We start from the raw sequence: 21,033 nt of genomic DNA on the forward strand, positions 1-21,033 counted from the left end.
GTCTCTGATGGTGGGAGGTGCACTATTTGCTTTCGCTGCTAAGAAGGGTGGAACTGCCAGGCGACAATAGATGCTATTGATGTGGGAGTTCATGCCAGAAAGGCGGACCGGCTTTCACAAAGTATGTGTGCAGAAAAGAGATGCCTGCCCTGGGAACCGTGTCCATGGCAACCAATCCAGGGAACCCCTGCAAGAAAGCAGCTGGCACGCCACACATGTTGTGGGACTGGGCACCGAGGAAACAGTAATGACCAAAACTCAGCCTAAATCCATAGCATTTAGCAGCAAACCGTCTTCGTGTGTGTGTGTTGTGTGTGTGAATCATGTGCTCTGTCATATTTCTATAGTGGGGGAAAACACACAAAAGAAACTCAAGATCAATATGAAGGGCACACGGGAGGCAGGCAGCTCAAAAGCCGATGATGAAATGGCACGCTGAAAGAACAGCCGTTGAGCAGACCGGCTCCTAAATGCTCCCCACCTTTTGTGCGCTCAAGGAGCAGAGCAGCACATTTGAAAGGACATGAGGAGGAAGCAGAAAGAATGTTCAGCTGAAGGAAAAGGAGCCTTCCTTTGAATCCCACTCAGCAGGGAAACCGAGAACAAGACTAGGGTGGGCACCTGGGCAGTTAGCAAACAGGAAGCCATCAGGCTTTTTATAAAACAAGAGCCCAGCCCGCCGGCAGAAGTTCCTCAATTGAAGACTTCTCCCCTTTCCAAGTTTTGGTGACAGCAGGAATCTGAAGGGCCACAACTCTGCCAAGCAGGCCTGGTGACTCCCCAAGGCCGGGCTAGAAGCTGCAGGAGAGCAACGCCAGCCACTAGAAGGGGAAGTTGGTCCTTGAGCCCAAGGTGGGATGGGACTCCAAGCCAGGACCAAAGAAGTGGAACGTTTGAGCTCATGTAAGATCAGCAAGTCAAACCTGCGTTGGGGTCTTCAGCAAAATTCAAGCTGGTTTGCTGGTCATTGAAATTTTTGTTTTCCATCACCCACAATCCCAGTCCTGCATTCTGAATCGTCAGAAGCTGTGTAAAACCATTCAAACGCACACAAAAACCCTCACCGAGTTTGAAACAGGCTATCTGAATCATTTTGAAAGTGTTTTGAGGTTCAAACAATTCCAAAACGATCAAAACAGGGCATCTGGAATTCAAAACTGCATGAATTTGGAATGTTCTGCACAGCCATAGCGTTAAGGCTTGTTAAGGTGCAGGAAGGAAGACTAGATATTTGGCTGTTTTAGTGAAAATCAAAACCTTCCCTCCCACCAATGACAGGTGGAGACATAATTCACTTTTATAACATTTGACAAACTCCATAAACCCCTATTTCTGCTCTGCTCCCATCCAAAGGCCCATGGAAAAGGGAGAGAGAGACTGGAAACTCAAGTAGAGATAAAAACAGCAACTGCCTTTCGTGCACGGGCTCCTACTGCAGCATGCTATTTGGAAACTATCGAAATCATTTCAGAAAAAAGTTAACAGTCAAACCCCAAGACTGTAGCTAAGCTTACCACACATACACAAGTCTCTGATTTTTTTCCCTCATCAGAGAGTGTAATTTATTAAAAGCACATGGTTTACTAGCAAGCACGTGCCTGGCACGACAATGAGATTCTGGTGCCCTCCAAAATCAGGGCCTGCGTCCATCCAAAGGATCACCCACTGAACACCAGCCTTTGCTCGGTGGCAGGACTGTGTGATGACACTTGAAAGCTGTTGGCTGCAAGACAAGACAACGATCTTATGACGCAGCCCTTATTTGGAAAGAGAGGCTGTCCCCAAGGGCCCAACCCAACTGAAAGCCTTGGCTTTGGAGGAAGAAGAGAGCCACAAGGAGGATATCCTTGGTCTCCACCTCTAGATGGCCAAGCAACTTCTCAGACCCTCCTTTGCTAGTCATATTCTTTTCTCAGTCCTTCAAGGTGCCCCTCCACCTGATGCCTCGGTTCCATCCACATAAAGGCCAGTGTCACAAGAAATGTCCTCCCCCTTTGTGCAAGGTGGATTTCTAGGATAGAGGTAGCCCGGTTGCAGGGGGGAGAGTTCCCCACAAAGGGTCCTTTGCCACCAAGGCAGGAGGACAGGCCGCCTCACTTCGCCACTGCCGTCTGCTTCCGCCACAGCCGTTTTTCCAGCCTGTGCTGAAGCTGCCGCCGCTGCCTCTCGCACAGACTCCGCTGGACTTGGCTCTGGAACTTGACCTTCTTCTTCTTAATCTTGGCCAGCTCAGCCTTACGCTGCATCTCTAGATCAGGGTCCTGCCAGGAGGAGGGAAGGGAGAGATCCTGAGATACCCAGGAGCAGAGCTTATTTGCCAGGGCCCCACAAACTGCTCCCCCTTCTCAAGCCCTCCAGTCTCAGCCTGCCTCCTCCCCAAAACTGCCTGTCTGCCCCACAACTGTCACTGCTTGGTGGAAGCACAGATTTCCCAGCAATGACTGTGTTAAGGCTGAGTGCACAGTTATAATGCAGGCTGGTTCCGCATTGTGTTGTGTGTATACCCAACGTTGTGCTTTGCAAACCATGGTCTACCAGCCTGTGTCATGGCTAACCATTATGATTATTCTGGAAGCCATGGCACAACAAATAAACCCAGCCCCACACTAACCCTGGTATCTGGATAAACCAGAGACTGAAACCCACAGCAAGCCATAGTGACCAGAAAGCTTGATTTACAGTAATTGTGCTTTGGGTCAGCCAAACCAAGGAAAAGAAAGGAACAATCCCAAAAGGTAAAGTGTGTTCTTTCGGCTGCCTCCTGATCTGCAAGCCTCCGGTGACGGACCACTGGCAGCAAGCGGACTCTTCCACCTTACCTTTCCTTCCAGGATCATCTGCTTCCGCTTATTTATTTCCTTCTTCTCATCAAAATCAGTTGCCTCCAGTCTCTGAGTTTAGAAAAACACGCAGCATGGTAGGATCACTTGATTTGCATGCTCTTACAGAGGAGCAGCAAAAGCAGTGGGCCTGAACTAAGCCTATCAGCATCCAAATCCTCACTTGCCCAGGGGAGCCATTTGGGGACCGGGGACCAGCTCCCGCCCTTCTCCTGCCTCCACTTACAATCTCACATTCCCGTCGCACCACATTCACTTGGGTGAGAATTTTCAGCACGGTTTGTTCCTCCACGGAAAACTCCTGAAGCTTCATTTCTAAAGACAAGGGAAGCAAGATGCTGACATAGTAAAATAAAGCTCAATCTTTTCACCATTTACATGTGAGCATGCCTGCTATTTCGAGCTATAGGTAAAAAAGCCAAACTGCCTGTCTTAGATAGGGTGAAAGGGTTGGGTTTCAGGCTGTACACAGTGGCTGGGAACTTCTATTTATATACAGGGAGTCCTCAACTTATGGCCATTTGTTTAACGACTGTTCGAGGTTACGACAGCACTGAAAAAAGTGACCGGTCCTTGCACTTACGACCATCACAGCATCCTTGTGGTCACATGATCAGAATTCAGGCACTTGGAAACCGGCATGTATTTACAATGGTTGCAATGTCCCAGGGTCACGTGATCACCATTTGCAACCTTCCCAGCCAGCTCCCAACAAGCAAAATCAATGGGGAACTGTGTGATTCATTTAACGACTGCGGCAAAAAAGATCATAAAATTGGGTGCAACTCACTTAACAACTGCACTGCTTAGTGATGGAAGTTCCGGTCCCCCAATTGTGGCTGTAAGTTGAGGGCTGCCTGTACTTGCTTCAGACACTATGCTAAGGCTGGGCTTGCTTAGCCACGCAAAGATTCACACAGCAGTTATAAACCATGATTTGCAAACAACAGTTGGGTTTATGCATGTGCTAAACCATAACTTGTGGCGTTTGGCCTTCACCTATTGTTTGAACCCAGTGATAGGAATAAATGTCTTCCTCTAAACCTGGATATCTAGCTACTTGTTTTTCCAGCTGTATACAAACCTTTGGCTAAATGGAGGACAGGGGGCTGGCACTACCGAAACCATTTGGGGATGCCCTTTTTAACAGTCAGGTTTTTCTAGACTAAACTTAGGATTCCTGACTGCAAGCATAACTCCCCATTTAAAGCCTCTTATATTCAAAATCGGCCTCTTGTGCAGCATTCCCTGAGCCGGGCCCCTTTGGTCATGTCAAGAGAAGCTCTAGAGCTGTAGCTCTGATGCTGTGGAGGGTTCAAGATGAGGCATTCCCTAGGAGAGAAAGGACGGTGGGCTGGTGGGAGATATTCCCCAACTTCTTAGCCTTTAGGCCAAGAGAGCCAGTTCTAGACAGACCCCTCAGGGGAGGAGAGGAGTAGAGAGGGAAGAGAAAACAGCCAAGAAAACAAGCAGATTTCTGCCACTCACCTCCCCTGTTCAGATCCCTGCTTGGCTCTCTCTTCTCATCTCTGGGCTGCCAACTACAGTAGCAAGTGAAACTAGTGCCTTACGGATTTTTCCAGGCTCCCCACCCCCACCCCAAACATTTCCACCTGTTTGCAACTTACTGATCTGTTCCTCAATCGCATGGACGAGATGGATATCGTACTGGGTCACCAGAGTGATGGCAATGCCATGCCGACCTGTTGAGGGGGGCCGTGAAAGAGATCTAAGTGGCGTGCAAAGATTGTTCTTCCCCCTTTCCCTTAAGAAAACCAGTTTTAGACAGCAGTGGATTTCCGTGCGTGGCATGTGCCTCACACAAGTTTTTAACCAGATGCGTACATTGCCCACAACCCGTTAAGGGCTCTACCTCACACATCCGGGGCGACTCAAGCTGAAGGAGGAGGAAATAATAATGATCTTCAATGCAGTCTAGGACCAGTACCCTTACACACAGATAACGTAGAATTAAAACAAGGTCCAACAGAGGAAACTGTCCATCTAAAACACAGTAGCCAATTAACAAAACGGCAGGGAGAAAGAAGGGAAGGCAGGGACTGAATTATTAACTTTCTAAGTACAGGTAGTCCTCGCTTAACGACCAGTCGTTCAGTGACCGTTCAAACTTACAACGGCTCTGAACAAGTGGTACTTACAACCGGTCCTTGTAGTTGCAGCCGTTGCAGTGTCCCGCGGTCACATGGTTGCCATTTGCAACCTTCGCTGCCAGCTTCCAACAAGCAAAGTCCCTGGGGAAGCCAGCAGGAAGTCACAAATAGCGACGATGTGATGTCGCAGGATTTGCTTAACAACAGCAACCAAAGTGCCTGAACTGCCGTTGCTAAGTGGTGCAGTCACATGATTCCAGTCCCAATTACCATCGTTAAGTGAGGGTTCCTGTACTGCTCAGGGGCCTTTCTGACTGAGAAGTGAAATAAATATGCTTGAGGTGATTAACGCAAAGAACAAGTATGTCGGCAGATTGAAAATTCAATTGGGGGTGGGTGGGATGGGAATTGCAGCACAATCTCCAGGACAAATGACACCATTCCCTGGACAAGGATGGTCCAATGCCCACTGAAAGGAAGGCATCTTCTGAAAGGCCAGTTCAAACACCAGCAAAAGCGGGCTCTGGAGTTGCAGAGTGCACGACCCTTAAGAAATCATGTTGCTTCCAAAGAGAATGGGTCAGACTCAACGGGCAACAGATTCAGAACTGCTGTTACTCAGAGCAATGAAGAGAATCCCCCTTACCGGCCCGGGCTGTCCGGCCCACCCTATGGATGTAGATTTTGGGGAGTCCAGGTGTGTTGTGGTTGATGACCACTTGGACGGTGGGAATGTCGAGCCCCCTAAATCCAAAAGGTATTGAACACAGAGAATAAGGTGAGGCTTGCATCCTACCTAACTGGGGATGCCCCCCAGGCCCTCCATTAGCCCCACAGAGGCTTCACCCACCTGGCAGCCACATCAGTAGCTATTAAGATCTTAAAGACACTCGATTTGAACTTTGCCAGTGCTGCAAAACGTTGTTTCTGACCCCCAAAAAAAGAGAGGAGGGAAAAGAACATCATCAGAGCAGGAAGCTGCCTTTTATCATGATTGCTTTCTCTGGTGGCGGCTGCATGCTGGGGATTCTGATGAGAAGAGAGGTCTCTGTTGGAATACTGGGAATTAAACCTGCATGTGAAGTTGCTCTATTCGCTGAGCTATGGCCCCTCTCTATTTCTGGGCAGAGGCGCAGACGGGGGAGCAGCTAAGAAACCTCCTTGGGATGGAGGGAAAAAGAGAGGAGCCCACGGACCTTCTCATGCCCAGTGGAGGCTTGGAGCTGGCACTGATGAACGAGAAGCTTCACCCAAACTACGAGGCAAGGAGGCAGAGTGGCAGCAGGAAGACCCAAGGAACTGGCCTTTAGTACCAATCTTCCTTCTGTTGAGCAGCCAGCGGTGGCAACCACTGACTTACCTGTTTCATCATTGAGTGGAGAGCCACCGATGGGAAGTTGAACTTCCTGAGCATCATGTTGAGAATTTGGCAGGTCCTAAAAAGCCAAAGTCAGTCTTTTGTTATTCTTGGGTGGGCAAGATAGCCGGTGCAGGAGGTACAGCTCTGCGGCCCTCAGAAACACCACCGCCCTTCCCACCTGCTAACTCAAAGGATGTTCCGGCTCACGATTGTGCCACAAGTCAAGTCTGACTGCTTGGTCAATGCAATTCTTTGAGGCCACAAATGATCAAACTTGATGGATAAGGATCTTTTTGCTAATGTTCCTCAAAAGATTGACCTTGACTGAAGTGGGTGGGATACACTCCAGAACAAAGATGCAGCATTTGCTTTCCCTGTTTTCTGCTTAAGGAGGGAGACTGGCTCACGATGGAATCAAGCTGCAAATGGAGCAGGTCGTTTTGGCTCCATAGCAAACCAGAGTTCTCACTCAAGGCACAAATGACCAGGCTCCAATTATCCTACTTTGGACACATTATGCGAAGACCCGGCTCTCTGGAGGAGGCTCTGATGCTGGGGAAGGTGGAGGGAAAGAGAAGAAGAGCAGGACCAGCAGCCAGGGGGAGGGACTCCGTTACAACAGCGTTGGGAGACATGAAAGAACAGGTTCGAGACAGATCCTCCTGGAGAAAATTATATGAATGGGGCCACTAGGAGTCAAAAACAACTGGATGGAGCATCATCCATCCATCCCAGCTGAGTTGGAATGGCACACCCTTACCGCCTTAGACTTTAAAATCCCCCATGTGCTCCCAGGAGTGCTGCGTTTTGTACAGAAAGACTAACTCTTTTTCAGCACTTTCTATAGCAAAATCTGATCGCACAGTCATTCCAGGAAGCGCTGAAGGATAGGTCTGGGAGAAGTCCCATGCTGCTTGGAGCACATGAGTAAGTATTAAAGGTAAGAAAAGAGAAAACTTCCTCCTCGTCACTACCTCGTACACTGGATACGCTAGATGCAGCCCAACCTCCTTCTCCTCGGTCTGATTTAAAAGAGGGGGAAAAGCATTTTAAAAAATCAACCTCAAAAAGTGAACCGACGGGTAGTTTTGACCTGACTGGCACATTTTTTATTTGTTTGTTTGTAAATTTATTCACCACCCATCTCCGCCTCATGGGGGACTCTGGGCGGTTTACAATAAAATGAAGTTAAGATTTGGAACCATTCCAATACAACAATACAATAAAATAAAAATATAACAAAATCTAAGTGGCAAAAGATTTTAATCAGTCCGTGAGTGTAACAGGCCCCTCAAAATCACTTAGGGCGCTAGCCATCCCCAGGTATAACTATTCCCCCTCCCATTCCAAGCCTGCCTACAAAACCAGGTCTTTAATCTTTTTCGGAAGTCCAGGAGCGAGGGGGCCTGCCTCACCTCTGGGAGGAGGATGTTCCAAAGGGCGGGAGCTACTGCAGAGAAGGCACGCTTCCAAGACCCCGCTAGGTGGAATTCTTTTATAGATGGGGCCCATAACATGCCCTCCCTGCATGACCGGGTGGGGAGGGTCGATGTAATAGGGATGAGACAGTCCCTCAGATATCCCGGTCCCATGCCATGTAGGGCTTTAAAGGTCATAACCAACACCCTGAATTGGACCCGGAAGCAAACTGGAACCCAGTGCAGCTCACACAACAAGGGTGTTACGCGTGCAAATCTTGGATTGCCCAAGAATGTCCGTGCGGCTGCATTCTGGACCAGCTGAAGCTTCCGGATATTCTTCAAGGGTAGCCCCATGTACAGCGCATTACAGTAGTCTATATGGGAGATGACCGCCATGACCGGGCCTGAAACCTGACTGGAAGGGGCCTAGATAATCCGTTTCATCCAGGATCCTCTGGAGCTGCAAAGCCACCACTTTCTCAACCACCTTCCCCAAAAAGGGGAGGTGGGAGACTGTACGAAAATTGTCCAGTACGCTAGGGTCCAGAGATGGTTTCTTGAGGAGGGGGCGCACCAGCGCCTCTTTGAAGGCTGCCGGGAATACCCCCCCTCTCAAGGAAGTATTTACCACCGCTTGGACCCAACCACACGTCCCCTCCCAGGCTGCCTTCACCAGCAAGGAGGGGCATGGGTCTAGTTGACAAGTGGTGGCGTTTACTGTCCGGAGGATCCTGTCCACTTCCTCAGGCTCAACAGGATCGAACCGTTCCAGATAACAGAGTAATAACATCCCCCGGGCATCTCCCCAGACTCTGCCTCACGCTCAGAGTCCAACTTGGAGCGAATCTGAGCGATTTTATCCTGCAGATGCCCAGAAAACTCCTCAGCTCGGCCCTGTAGATGGATCTCTGGATCCCCTTTCCCCAGAAGGGAACGGGTAATCTCAAACAGGGCTGCCAGGCAGCATTCTGAGGATGCAATAAGAGCGGAGAAATACTGGCGCTTCGCCGCTCTTACCGCCACAAGGTAGGCCTTAATCGTGGCTCTAGCTTGTGTTTGGTCGGGTTCGGCTTTTGTCTTCCTCCAGCGGTGCTCTAGGCCTCTCTTAACCCTCTTCAAAACCCTCAGCTCCTCCGTGAACCACGGGGAGTGTCGGGTTCGATGGGACAAGAGAGGCCGCACAGGCGCGATCCTGTCCAAGGCTCCGGCTGCTTCCCTATTCCAGGCCGCCGCCAGGGCCTCCGCTGGACCGTGCAGCAGGTCCTCAGGTATAACCCCCAGCTCCTTCTGAAACCCTACCAGGTCCATCAGTCGCCGGGGGTGGACTAGTCGAATGGGTCCTGCCTCCCTGCAGAGGGGGGCAGCACAAGAGAATCTCAGGCTCACCAGGGCGTGATCTGACCATGACAAAGAGGAGAGATGTATTTCTCCCCTCAGATCACATTGCCACTGCTCCAACAAGAAAACTAAGTCCAGGGTGAGGCCACTGTCCCGAGTTGGGTCTTGGATAATCTTAGTCAGGTCCGTGGCCGCCATGGTGGTCATGAACTCCCGAGCCGCCTCCGAGGCCCGCCCTAGGGACGGCAGGTTGAAGTCCCCCAGAACCATAAGCCTGGGGAACTCCACCGCCAACCCCGAGACGGCCTCCAGCAGCCCAGGCAGGGAGGTTGCTACGTAGCAGGGCGGCTGGTACAGCAGCAACACTCCCAACTGTTCTCGGGCACCCAACTTGAAAATCAGGGTCTCACACCCAGTCGCTTGTGGAGCATGGCCCCTGAAAGCCACAAGGGATTCCCAGATGACAACAGCCACCCCTCCTCCCCTGCCCTGAGGTCTCAGCTGGTGCCATACTTGAAACCCAGCTGGGCACATCTCCGAAAGAGGAACACCTCCTTCCATGCTCAGCCAGGTTTCAGTAAGGCACGGCAGGTCGTCCCCCCCACTCGTGATCAAGTCGCAGATGAGGGGGGCCTTGTTGTTAACGGACCTGGCGTTGCAGAGCATCACATCGCTATTCAGCATCCTTGCATTAAGATTGAAATGTCAGTTCTGGGCTAAAAGAGGAGACAGAAGGAGGGGAGGGGACAGAGCAGAAAAGACAGGAGGCAAAGAGGCTTCGGGTTCTGGACAAACTTACTTGCAAGTGTTGGTGAAGATGATGATGGACCAGTCCTCATGTTCATCTTGGAAAGTTTGCACAAGGTGGACCAAGTAAGTGTCTTTGACCTTCTCAGGCACCAGCAGGTAGCGCTGGTCAAGCTGCTCCACCGTCCGTACCCTAGTGGGATGTGGAGGAGGGAGAGAAGGAAGAAGAGATCTCAGTGGAGTTGGGGCACAATGTCAGCCCTTTGAGGGAGGCCAGGTCAAGAAACGGACACCAGAAGAATGAATGGAACTTTACTATATGTTGTAGACAGAATCTCGAAAGACTGACAGAGTTTCCCTCTGTCTCCTCTTATACCAGTATTGTATTTCTCATCCAGGGCAACTTTAAGATGTATGGACAGTCCACACATCTTAAAGCATGATGACTGGGGAACTCTGGGAGTTGAAGTCCACACATCTTAAAGTTGCCAAGTTTGAAAAACACTGTCTTATACCAAAGAGAACCAAGACAGGGCAATCTTGAGTTTCTTTCTCACCCTTTCTTCTTCCTGGGACCGAACTGATGTTTAACTGTTTTTGTATTCCTTCCTCAAGTTTACCTCTGTAGTTTTCTACTGTAATGGTATGTGGGAATGACCTTGGAGATGGGGCAAAGAAATGCTTCCAAGGGAACGGCCAGATTAGAGACAGCATAGCCTGCAGCTGGCAGGGCAAGAGGCTCAGAAGGGAGCCCCCCTAGTTTCTCGGGCTGTAAAGGAGACAGGGGGACAATTATACTTTCAGACTTGCAAGATTCTGTCAATACAGCTTTACGATAAAATAGAATTAGCTCATCTGGGTGTGTTTCCTATCTGGTCTGCCCGCAAGGCCAACATCCACAGAGGAGACTGAAGTGAAGGACTCTTAATCCTTCATATCCAGGATTTTCTGATCTGTCTTCAGCAGAGATTTTCCCTCGTGCCCCACCCCAACAGCTGGCTTCGAAGGTCTAGTGAACAGTCCCAGCAATACGCCACCCTAAGGCCCGCCTCTAAAACAGCAGCCATACCGCTGCATGCAGATGCTGTTTATACATCTCCTTAATCTTTCCTATAATAGCCCCCACCTTATGCAATACTCTCCCCCCAGAAATACATGCAGTCCCCATCTAGCTGCAGTTCCATAAGCAAGTTAAAACTGTATTATTTCAATGTGATTTTGGTTGCCTAATTCAAGTTTTCTTTGAGGTTAACGTTGCTTTTTGTGATTGTTTTTGACCTTGTTTACTCAGGGGAGGGGGTATTTCTGTTGATGTTGTATACCGCCCAAAGTCCTTTGGGACTGGGATGGGTTATAAATACCGTAAAATAAACAAAACGAATCAATGCTAAAGAACTCTCTGAGTAATTGCTCCGCTCACATTCAGTGACACGCCTGGCAGCTGGAAATTCTAGCTTATTGTTTAGGACTGCAAATGGGTCCTGTTTGGCTTCTGCTGGTGGAAGCATCTGAAATCCCTGCTTCCAGTAAGCAGTGATGCGGGAGGTCAGAGAAATAGACAAACTCGAGGGTTAGTTTGTTCAGCATTACAACTGACCCTGAATTTCTGCGTTGTCACTCTTAAGCAAGGCAGGAGTTGGAAGCAAAAATGAAGCTTTGGCTTTGGATTCTTGGCAGGAGAGACGCATCAAGAATCCTGGTTTGTTTGGCTATTTCCACTGGCAGAAGAAGAGAAGTGGCAGCAATGGGTAGCTTGCACCAGCAATCTGGCTTGATTTCCATAAACTAAACATCCGTAAACTAAACTTCTCCGCAAGACTGACCTAAAACCTTTAAGGACCGTGAGATTGGCCAGCTGTTAGGGAGAGCAATTCTGAACACGCCAGCCAACAATCAAATTATGAACAGCTATTTAAGGCTGGTCAAAGTCCATCAGAAGCCGTGCCTTCATTATGAGACCAAGAGATCCAACTCATTACGCCAGAATTCGTTCCAAACAATTCATTAAGCAGAAATGGGGGGAAAAGAAGAAACTTAATTAAACATACAGGATCGATTGGTTGAGGAAGATTAAGATGGAAATTGTTGTTTAAATGAGATATTTAAATAGGCTTATAGAAAATCATTTATAAACAGCTTTTTAGCAACTGAAGGATGGGGCAATTCCTCCCTGCGCTCCCATTACATTTAATTCAGGGAAGGTGCCGAAAGCAATTTTTCTGCTCTGTATTTATTGTACTTCTCTGCAAGGACTTTGAAGGGAGAGTGATTCCACCCTTCATTTATCAGGGAGCAATTCGACAGTCCCTCTGTCTATGGCCACTTTGTGAGGTTTGACTCAAGTCTCACTCCTTGTCTGACGCTGCAGGATAAAAGGAAAAGGATCTTCAGACAAATTCTGCTGATGTGGAAGAGAAAGGAACGGGACCGGAGAGAGACCAAGGGCCTGTTTTGCTTGACCTCCCTGGGGAAGGAGTTGGGAGCCCCCCGTCTCAGGGACCATGAGAAACATGCCGCTTCCATTATCTGTTTTGCCATGGAGCAGTGGTTGTCCCTGTGGCTTCCCCCTGACTACCCAGCATGCTCTTCCCTGCTTGGTGGTGGAGGATGCAACCAGGGGATCACCCCCCTGTGAAGGTCCACCAGGTCTTTTCCATGCGTCCAACCATTCTGCTGGAGTAGCAAATCTCTGCCAGCTCATGGGAGTCCCCTGGAGGTATAAAAGCCCTGAGGAAGACCTGAAACAAAGGCCACCCCACCCCCGGGAGGTGCCCTCCAGTCTGCAGAGGCTGCACCTGCATCCCTTAGCCAGGATTTGAAACCCCAGCCTGCTACTTGGAGATTTCCAGCTGAAAGCCAATCTTCTCACAACCCCATGCAGGACCCCAGCCTACATCAGGATGATAATGTCCACTATTCCCCTATTTTCCTTTCTAACCAAAGCGTCCCACTTCCATACTCGAATCCCCTGATCGGCTTGAAAAAAAGGGGAAGATCTTTGGTAACTATGGAATCAGGGGTGTCTGCAGGATGCGGTCAAGGTGGTGGCCATGATCGTGCAATTGAAGCTCCGCCTGCTCCACTTCTATGTGTGCTGAACTTAAAAACAGGTGGAGCTTTGATTGTACTGTTGTGGCTGCCATCTTGACTTTTGTGACCACACTCTGAAGACACCCCTGTATAGAATGGACTCAAGCAGCCTGCGTACCCAACAGGACCTTTTACAAAATTGCTGTTCTAATTGTCTAATTTATCCAGTGTCTGTGGGCACCATGACCGGTGCCATCCCTAGAGAGCACCCACGAAGAGCACAAAAATTTATTTATTGTTCAAATTTCTATTACCGCCCATCTCCCCCCAAAGAGGGGGACTCTGGGAGATTATATTGCTATAAGGACACCAACCCTCACCACCATCTACGTGTGAGATTATGGAATGGTGCCCCAAAATGTACCGCCAGTTAGGATTCGCAAGAGAGGCGGCCTGGGCCGTGGTGGCAGAGCCTTCAAACGTTCACTTCCCAGGTATGTATGCCCAACAGCCCAGTATTAGAAAGCAGGATGGTGGGCGATCTTGGCATTGGGTCAAGTCTGACAAGATAGCTTTGTGTTGCTACAACATTTCAGGTGAAAATACCTGAAGCCCTGCTGGTCTGCCAGGCCTGGCCGCCTGGTTCCCAAGCATCTTTGGGAAGATGCCAAGCAGGGCACAGCTGCAGAAGCTCTTCTTCGCTTCTGTCAACCCTTCAAGGTAGGCTAGGTCAGAAAGCAGGCACCACAAGAAATACTGGGACTCTATGTTATTGATGTAAGCTATCATAGCAGAATCTTAAAAGCCTGATAGCATTTCCCCTTCCCTCCCTCTGATACCAAAGAAAATCAAGGCAACCTTCACTTTCCTTCCACCCTTGTTTTTCTGGACTAAGCTCATGTTTTACTGAAAGTGGGCACGTAGCATTTCACCTCTACAGCTTCTGTCTGGTATTGGGAGAAAGACTGTTCCTACACCTGGAATTCTCTCATAGTTAGCAGACCTATTTTCTTTCATAGATTTATTTTTAACATTTTTAAAAATCTGTTCAATCATGTCTGATTCTCAGAGACTGCCTGGACAAGTCCCTGCAGTTTTCTTGGCAACGTTTTTTCAGAAGTGGTTTGTCATTGCCTCCTTCCTAGGGCTGAGAGAAAGTGACTGGCCCAAGGTCACCCAGCTGGCTTCGTGCCTAAGGCAGGACTGGAACTCACAGTCTCCCGGTTTCTAGCCTGGTGCCTTAACCACCACACCAAACTGGCTCTCAGCATTTATTTACTAGGGTTTATATGCTGCTCCGATCCAGCAGGACTCTGAGCAACTACATTTAAAAGAAGACTTTACAGCAGTGTTTCTCAACCGTAGCAACTTCAAGACATGTGGACTTCAGCTCCCAGAATTCTGGGAGCTGAAGTCCACATGTCTTGAAGTTGCTACGGTTGAGAAACACTGGTTTATAGCCAGCAACCCACCACCTTGGGTCAAAGAATTCTGAGTTGATGGCAAGTTTCTAATGGAGATGGACACTGATGGAAGGGGGCCTGGGGTTCAGGCCTGGGCTTCTCCTGGAAGTGCTCAGAAGGAGCTCAATTCGAATCCTCAGACAACCAGCCACTGTGATCAGTAAAGGCTAGACAGGCCAACTGCACAACTCAGGATGCAAGCTGTTTTCTTCTCCTAAAAAGCTAACTGCCTAACTACCAATTTCATTGCAATCACTTTGACAGAGGGAGAAAAGCTTCTGTCTCTGCAGCACACAATTCTGTCAGCCTCAATCATATCTTCCTCCCCATCTCATGGAGCCCCAAATTCTTTTCCCATTAAAAAACATACCCAAGAAGCAAAACTCACTCAGAGGTGGATTCCCAGAAGAAAGGCTTGTTCATTGCAATCTTCTTGAGCTCATTCAGGGTATCTGTCAGGGTGGCACTGAAGAGCATTGTCTGTCTGTTGGCTGGAACGGCAGCCAGGATGACCTCCAGGTCTTTGGTAAAGTCGGTGCAGCCTTGTTCTAGCAACCGGTCAGCTTCATCCAGGACCTAAGCCGAAAGCAAAAAGGAAAAGGGAGGTGGCTATAGCTGAACCCCCAAAGACTACAGGTAGTCCTCGACTTATAAGAACAGTAGAGACCAGAAAATTCATCATTAAGTGGTACAGTCAATAAGTGAAGCATCAGGTGACCACACCTGATTTTATGACCTTTTTTGCCGCAGTTGTTAAGCAAATCATGTGGTCATTAAGTGAATCATGTAGTCATAAAGTGAAGCAAGCAGTTTCCCATTGATTTTGCTTGTTGGAACCGGCTGGGAAGGTCATAAATGGTGATCAAGTGACAGCGGGACGCTTCAACTGTCGCAGATACATGCTGGTTACCAAGTGCCCGAATTCTGATCATATGACCACGGGGAAATGTGGTGATGGCCATAAATGTGAGGCCCAGCCATCATTTTTTCCAGCACTATTGTAACTGGTCGTTAAATGGAAGTTGAGGACTACCTGCATTGAGGATCAGGCCAAAGGGCAAAGAGAATCCTGAAAGGCAGCCTGGGCTAGATCATTTTTCCACTGGGGAAATACCTACATGATAAAACATTTTGGCCATTTCATGCTAGCTGACTTTCAGCAACATCCTCATACCTGTTTACTCAGCCCTTCAGTGACCCAAAAACCACTTTAATCAATGTGGCTGCAGCCTAAAACTTTTAAGTCAATTAAAAAAAAATTATTTATCAATCGTCTTCTGATGGTTTACATTGTTTTAAAACAAATCCAGCTATGTGAAGACAAACCTGGGGAAAAGGAAGTGGAGGGGCTGAACAATCCACAAAGTTGGCAAGGAGAGGAGGTGTGTGCTGTGCAGCTGTGTGCTCAGTGCAGAATTCAGTACTGGCAATTTTGATCAAAGCAGAGGAGTTGCCAGGTCTTTGGGATTCAAAAAGAAAGAGGAACGTACTTATGACTGAAACTCCCCACTTTCCCTAATAGTAGTGCAGAGCGGTTTTTCTCTCCAGCCTTTGCTACCCAGTATCCTTAATCTAAGTTAAGGCTCTATACCAGTGTTTCTCAACTTTGGCAACTTTAGGTTGTGTGGACTTCAACTCCCAGAATTCCCCAGCCAGCATGCTGGCTGGGGAATTCTGGGAGTTGAAGTCCACACATCTTAACATTGCCAAGGTTGAGAAACACTGCTCTATGTAACTGCCTTACCAAGAACTTGATGTTTCGAAGACTGAAGGTACTGGAGCTCCGTAGGTGATCAGCCAGGCGGCCAGGAGTAGCAATGACAACATGAGGCTTCCGAGAGAGTTCCAGAGCTTGCGAGACCATGTCTGCAAGGCCATCAAGGGAAAAGTCTTAGCACCTCTTGTAAGCGATGGTCTCAAAAGAGCCATGTGCCCCGTCCCACAATGTATGAAGCAGCCAAATAAACATTTTCTGCAGCTTCACAGGGCTTAAGATAGCTTGTTTAAGGGGATGGGGGGCATTTCCACTTTCCAAATAAAGTTGACGTACCCATTCCCCCGACAATGATGCAATCCTTTAAACCCAGAGGCTTCCCAAGGACACGGAACTGCTCAGCAATCTGATAGGCCAGTTCTCTGGCAGAGAAGGGGAGGCAAAAAGAGAAATAAAGGCTCTTTTAAAATATTTATTATTTCAATTACTCATATTAAATTCATATCCCACCCTTCTGCTGATATAAGCACTCAAGATGCCTATTTAGTTTTGAGGCATCTCCTGACAATATGCACATGGCTGGAATATAATCACAGAACCCTAGGGCAGGAAGGGACCTTGGAGGTCTTCTAGTCTAACCCCCTGCCCTGTGCAGGTATCCTCATTCCATTCTGGACAAATGGCTGCCCAATCTTTCCTTGAAAACCTCCAGCGATGGAGCCCCCACAACTTCCGGAGGCAGCCTGTTCCATTGCTTCATAGCCCTTGCAGTCAGGAAATTCCTTCTTAGTACAAGTTTGGGCCTCTCATTCTAAAGCTTGCCCTACCCTCAGACACTAGGGAGAATAAATCTACTCCCTCTCCCTTCAACATCCCTTCATGTATCAGAAGGCTGCTATAATGTCTCCCCTTAGCCTTCTTTTCCTTAATCTAAAGGCACAAAGAAGCATATTCTTTTTAATATAAGATTTTATTTAGACACATCACTTTGTCCTGTTTAATATTAAGAGTAAAGCCATTTGCAGTGGCAGAGAAGACTTCCTTCTTGATTCTGTTGCAGGTAAGGAAGAATCCAGCATGAGGGCACTTCAGTGTTTCCAACTTCTTTTTCATCATCTCTGGAACACTGACTTTCTCATCAAAGTTCTTCAGTAACAATGCATTTCCAAGTAAATCTTATTTCTAATGAAATCTCTAATTGTCCATTCAAAATTTATCACAAACCTGCTACAAGTAGTCCTCGCTTAACTACCATTCATTCATAGTGATGGTTCAGACTTATGATGGTACTGGAAAAAACTGACTTACGACCAGTCCTCACAGTTATGACCATCACAGCATCCCCACGGTCACATGATCATGATTGGGGTACTTGGCAACTGGTCTGCATTTATGACGATTGCAGCATACTGTGGTCACACGATTGCCATTTTTTACCTTCCCGGCCAGCTTCTGGCAAGCAAAATCAATGGGGAACCCTGTATTTTGCTTAACAACCACGTGGTTCGCTTAACGCCTGTGGCAATTCACTTAACGGCCACAGCAAAAAAGGTTGTAAAATCGGGTCAGATTTGCATAATGAACCAAAATTCCGATCCCAATTGCGGTCAAGCAAGGACTACCTGTATGTCCTTCTTAGTATAGCTCTCTCCTGGGCTACCAGGCCTTCCTGGGCCCTTAAGTCAGCCTTTTGGCCTTGCTTCTCTGCTTCCACAAATATTTGCTCTGTGTAGCTCATTTGGGCACAGACCAAACCAAGAATTCACATATACACCTCTTTGGGATAAGCGTCTTTTCCCAACCTATACCTGTCCCTACCTTGTTGGTGTCAACACCAGGGAGAAGATGCCAAAAGGATCTTCAGAAAGTTTCTGCAGGATGGGCAGCACAAAGGCAGCTGTCTTGCCACTTCCTGTTTTGGCACAGCCCATGCAGTCGCGACCTATGGGAGCAGGACGGAGAAGGACAGCTTGATGTAAAGGCAAAAAGTGAGGTGCACTCTGTGTGTGGTCACAGATGCACGTTTCCCTAGAAGAATAACCCAGGAGAGGATGTATGGGGCAAAACACTGAAAAAAGACTCAAACATCAGTTGAGAAGAGCTGCAGGGCTCAGGTATCAAGGCGGTGGTCTTTGTGACTAGTTGGCTTAGACAGAAATACAGGTCTGAGACTGAACTGAATGGAAGTATTACAAATGAGAGGCAGGGCTCAAGAAAGGGACTGTCAGCAGATGTTGTTCATGAACCACCAAGGGCGTGGTTACCTGTGGGCTGGACAAAATGCCAGGGAAAGGTGACCATATTAGGTTTTTTAACAGCAAAAGCCAGGCTAGGACAACCTTAAACCCTAACAAATTTATTTATTTATTCAATTTATACAGCATCTCACTTTTACATAACTCTAGGCGGCTTACAATAAAATACATAAGATACACAATATAAAATTTAAAAATAAAAAAGCAGCAGCTGGGCATTATCCAACCAATCATCGACACAGCCAGGAGATGGGCTCTATCCCATGCCCAGGGCGCCAGGCTCAGGCACAAAACCAAGTTTTTAAGGCCTTATGAAACAGCAACAGGGAGGGGGCCAATCTAATTTCAGAGGGGATGATGCTCGAAAGGGCAGGTGCCACGGCAGAAAAGGCTCTCCTTCTGGGCCCCACCAGCCAGTACTACTACCTGGAGCCTGCCCCGCCTGCTGGATTGAGTAGGATGGGGAGAGACAATTGGGGAGAGACAGTTCTGTAAGTAACCTAGTCCCAAATTATCCTCTGGATTATATTCCATGCAACTCACAGAGTGTGACCCTTGTGACCATAAAACAATTAGCCTCTCAAATGCACAAGACTCTCCTGGGTAGGTCTGCTGGGAATGGAGTACAACTTCACAGGAGGCAAGGCTACAAAAATGATTGAGGTTTGCTGGGTTTTCCAAAGAAGCTGTTCTAAATAAAGTCCTCCTTGGAGTCAACACAACTTCTCATAACTTCATGGACATATCCGTGCATTTCTTTGACATCCAAGCGGAAGTGGTTTTCTTGCAGGATGTTTTTTCACCTCCCCCAGTCTATAAATCTCCTGGTGGTCTCCCATCCAAGGACTCATCAGGGCCAATCTGGCTTAGCTTTGGTTGCCCCCTATGGGGATAGATTGGGGCGGGAGCGGGGCTACTGTGGGCAGGGCTCTAAAAACTGTTGAAGGTCCTGTGAGCCTTCAAGTTCCTTTGGCTGGGGCATGTTTTTTTTTTATAAGAACTTTATTAGTTTTAAAGTATAGCTAAAATACAAAATAAAAAATATAGAAAAGGTAGAAGACAGAGTAAGAGCCTCGTGTGGCGCAGAGGGGTAGGCGGCAGTATTGCAACCGAAACTCTCCCCGCGACCCGAGTTCGATCCCAGCGGAAGCTGGATTCCCAGGTAGCCGGCTCAGGCCGACTCAGCCTTCCGTCCTTCCGAGGTCAGTAAAATGAGGACCCAGCTTGCTGGGGAAGGTGACAACTGGGGAAAGCAATGGCAAACCACCCCGCTCTATAGTCTGCCAAGAAAACGTCACAAAAGCGGCATCCCTCCAAAGGGTCAGACATGACTCGGTGCTTGCACAGGGGACCCTTCACTTTCACAGAAGAGAGAACTAAAGAAAAAACTATAAAAGTGCAAACAGACAGAAAGCAAAAAACCCCAGAATTATTCCTCTTGGATTTGATGAAGGAGGACCTAGGGAAACAATGTGGAACTTTGCTCTTATATATGATTACAGCTGCAAGGATTTTATATTCCAACCACGGAAAGATCCACAATACTTACAGTTGAAGACTGGATTATTAAATTAATGGACTTGGCTCAAATGGCTAAGTTAACAGCGTTGTTAAGAGAAAATACTGTTTTTGGATTTATATCTACTCGGCAACCACTTTTAGATTACTTGCTTGTGCTGGAAAAAAATGAAATTTTGATTTTGGGTTTTCGTGATTAAATGGTTTGTTTTGATAGAAATAATGTTACTATGTTTAACTAATGATAAGAGATTATATTTGTAAATTTATCTGTATCTGTACTGGAGAAAGTCGGAAGTCACTTTCCCTTCTTGCTTTCTGGCTGGGGCGCGTTTCTCTGGGTCTTACCTTGCAGCGCGGGAGGGATACACGCTTCCTGCACCGGGGTGGGCCTCGACAGGCCCAGCTGCTCCGCCTGCGCCGCCAGCCAGGGGGCTAACCCTAAAGCGCGGAAATCGGCCATCCTCCGAGCAGGAGACGCGTCAGCTCCGCTTCACGCCGCCGGGGCGAAAGGGACGCGAGGCAGAGCAATCCCAAGATGCCCCGCGACGGAGACGCGTCTGGTGACGTCACCACCCATCTTCCACCGAAAGCTGTGACGTTAATTGCCGGCGCTTCTCTCAGAAGCCATTTAAGGCTCGCTGCGTGGTTGGACTACGATTCCCAGGTGTTCTCAGCCTCGAGAAAGAGCCTTATCGTAGAGTTATGGTAGGTAGATCTGTAGGCAGCGTCTAAAATTGAAGTTCCCATAGACAGCTCTTGTCCCTGGTGGCGCTCATCAACCCCAGCGCAAAAATAATAAGTCTCGAAGCTAGGATAGACGAGGGACGTTGTAAGTTAGTATTTTTGAAGAGTCTTAGACAGGGAGGGCTCTTTGGTTCCTCTTGAGAATGAGAAAACCACTATTCAGAAGCCTACAGAAACAACGAAAATAGCTTTCTTCTGGATTTTTTCCACGCAAAAACGTGATAATTATTTTTTGTATTTAAAAGGCTACCAGGGAAGTAAATCCCACTAGATGCAAGGCTTTTTTCTCACTAGTGCCGTAACACGGATCTTGGTTAGAGTATAACTTGGTCTGAGTACCACTCTAATTTCTATCTCTATGGACAGGGTGGCGGGTATGTTTCTTCGTCTGACTACAATTCCCAGGAAGCTTTCCGCCAATCATCTTTCTTCTGTTCTCGATTGGTCCGTCTTGATCTCTCTCGGCCTCCGGTCAGGCGGGGCAAAAGA

The 21,033-nt window shown here is 48.1% G+C and overlaps 1 protein-coding gene across 1 annotated transcript; it reads right to left on the reverse strand.

Annotated features, from left to right (window-relative positions):
* Window positions 1-1,532: 1,532 nt before the first annotated feature.
* On the reverse strand, window positions 1,533-20,320 carry DDX49 (DEAD-box helicase 49). The gene is made up of 13 exons (XM_063290842.1): window positions 20,146-20,320; window positions 17,843-17,966; window positions 16,361-16,446; window positions 16,055-16,176; window positions 14,699-14,886; window positions 9,870-10,010; window positions 6,312-6,387; window positions 5,802-5,878; window positions 5,598-5,695; window positions 4,469-4,543; window positions 3,067-3,155; window positions 2,820-2,891; window positions 1,533-2,261 (listed from the first exon to the last, which is right to left on the reverse strand). Exons 1-13 carry the CDS (start codon window positions 20,258-20,260, stop codon window positions 2,094-2,096), a joined length of 1,431 nt encoding a protein of 476 aa, XP_063146912.1. The 5' UTR covers window positions 20,261-20,320; the 3' UTR covers window positions 1,533-2,093.
* Between the last annotated feature and the right edge of the window lie 713 nt (window positions 20,321-21,033).

The sequence above is a fragment of the Candoia aspera genome, chromosome 1, assembly GCF_035149785.1.
Source record: "Candoia aspera isolate rCanAsp1 chromosome 1, rCanAsp1.hap2, whole genome shotgun sequence".
Taxonomy (NCBI): domain Eukaryota; kingdom Metazoa; phylum Chordata; class Lepidosauria; order Squamata; family Boidae; genus Candoia; species Candoia aspera.

Coding starts and splice junctions, on each gene's coding strand:
- DDX49 (XM_063290842.1), bottom strand. CDS start 20,260: ATGGCCGATTTCCGCGCTTTAGGGTTAGCCCCCTGGCTGGCGGCGCAG. Junction 16,447..17,842: donor CTGGTGTTGACACCAACAAG/GTAGGGACAGGT, acceptor CTTCTCTGCCAG/AGAACTGGCCTATCAGATTG. Junction 2,262..2,819: donor AGATGATCCTGGAAGGAAAG/GTAAGGTGGAAG, acceptor TCCTCCTGGCAG/GACCCTGATCTAGAGATGCA.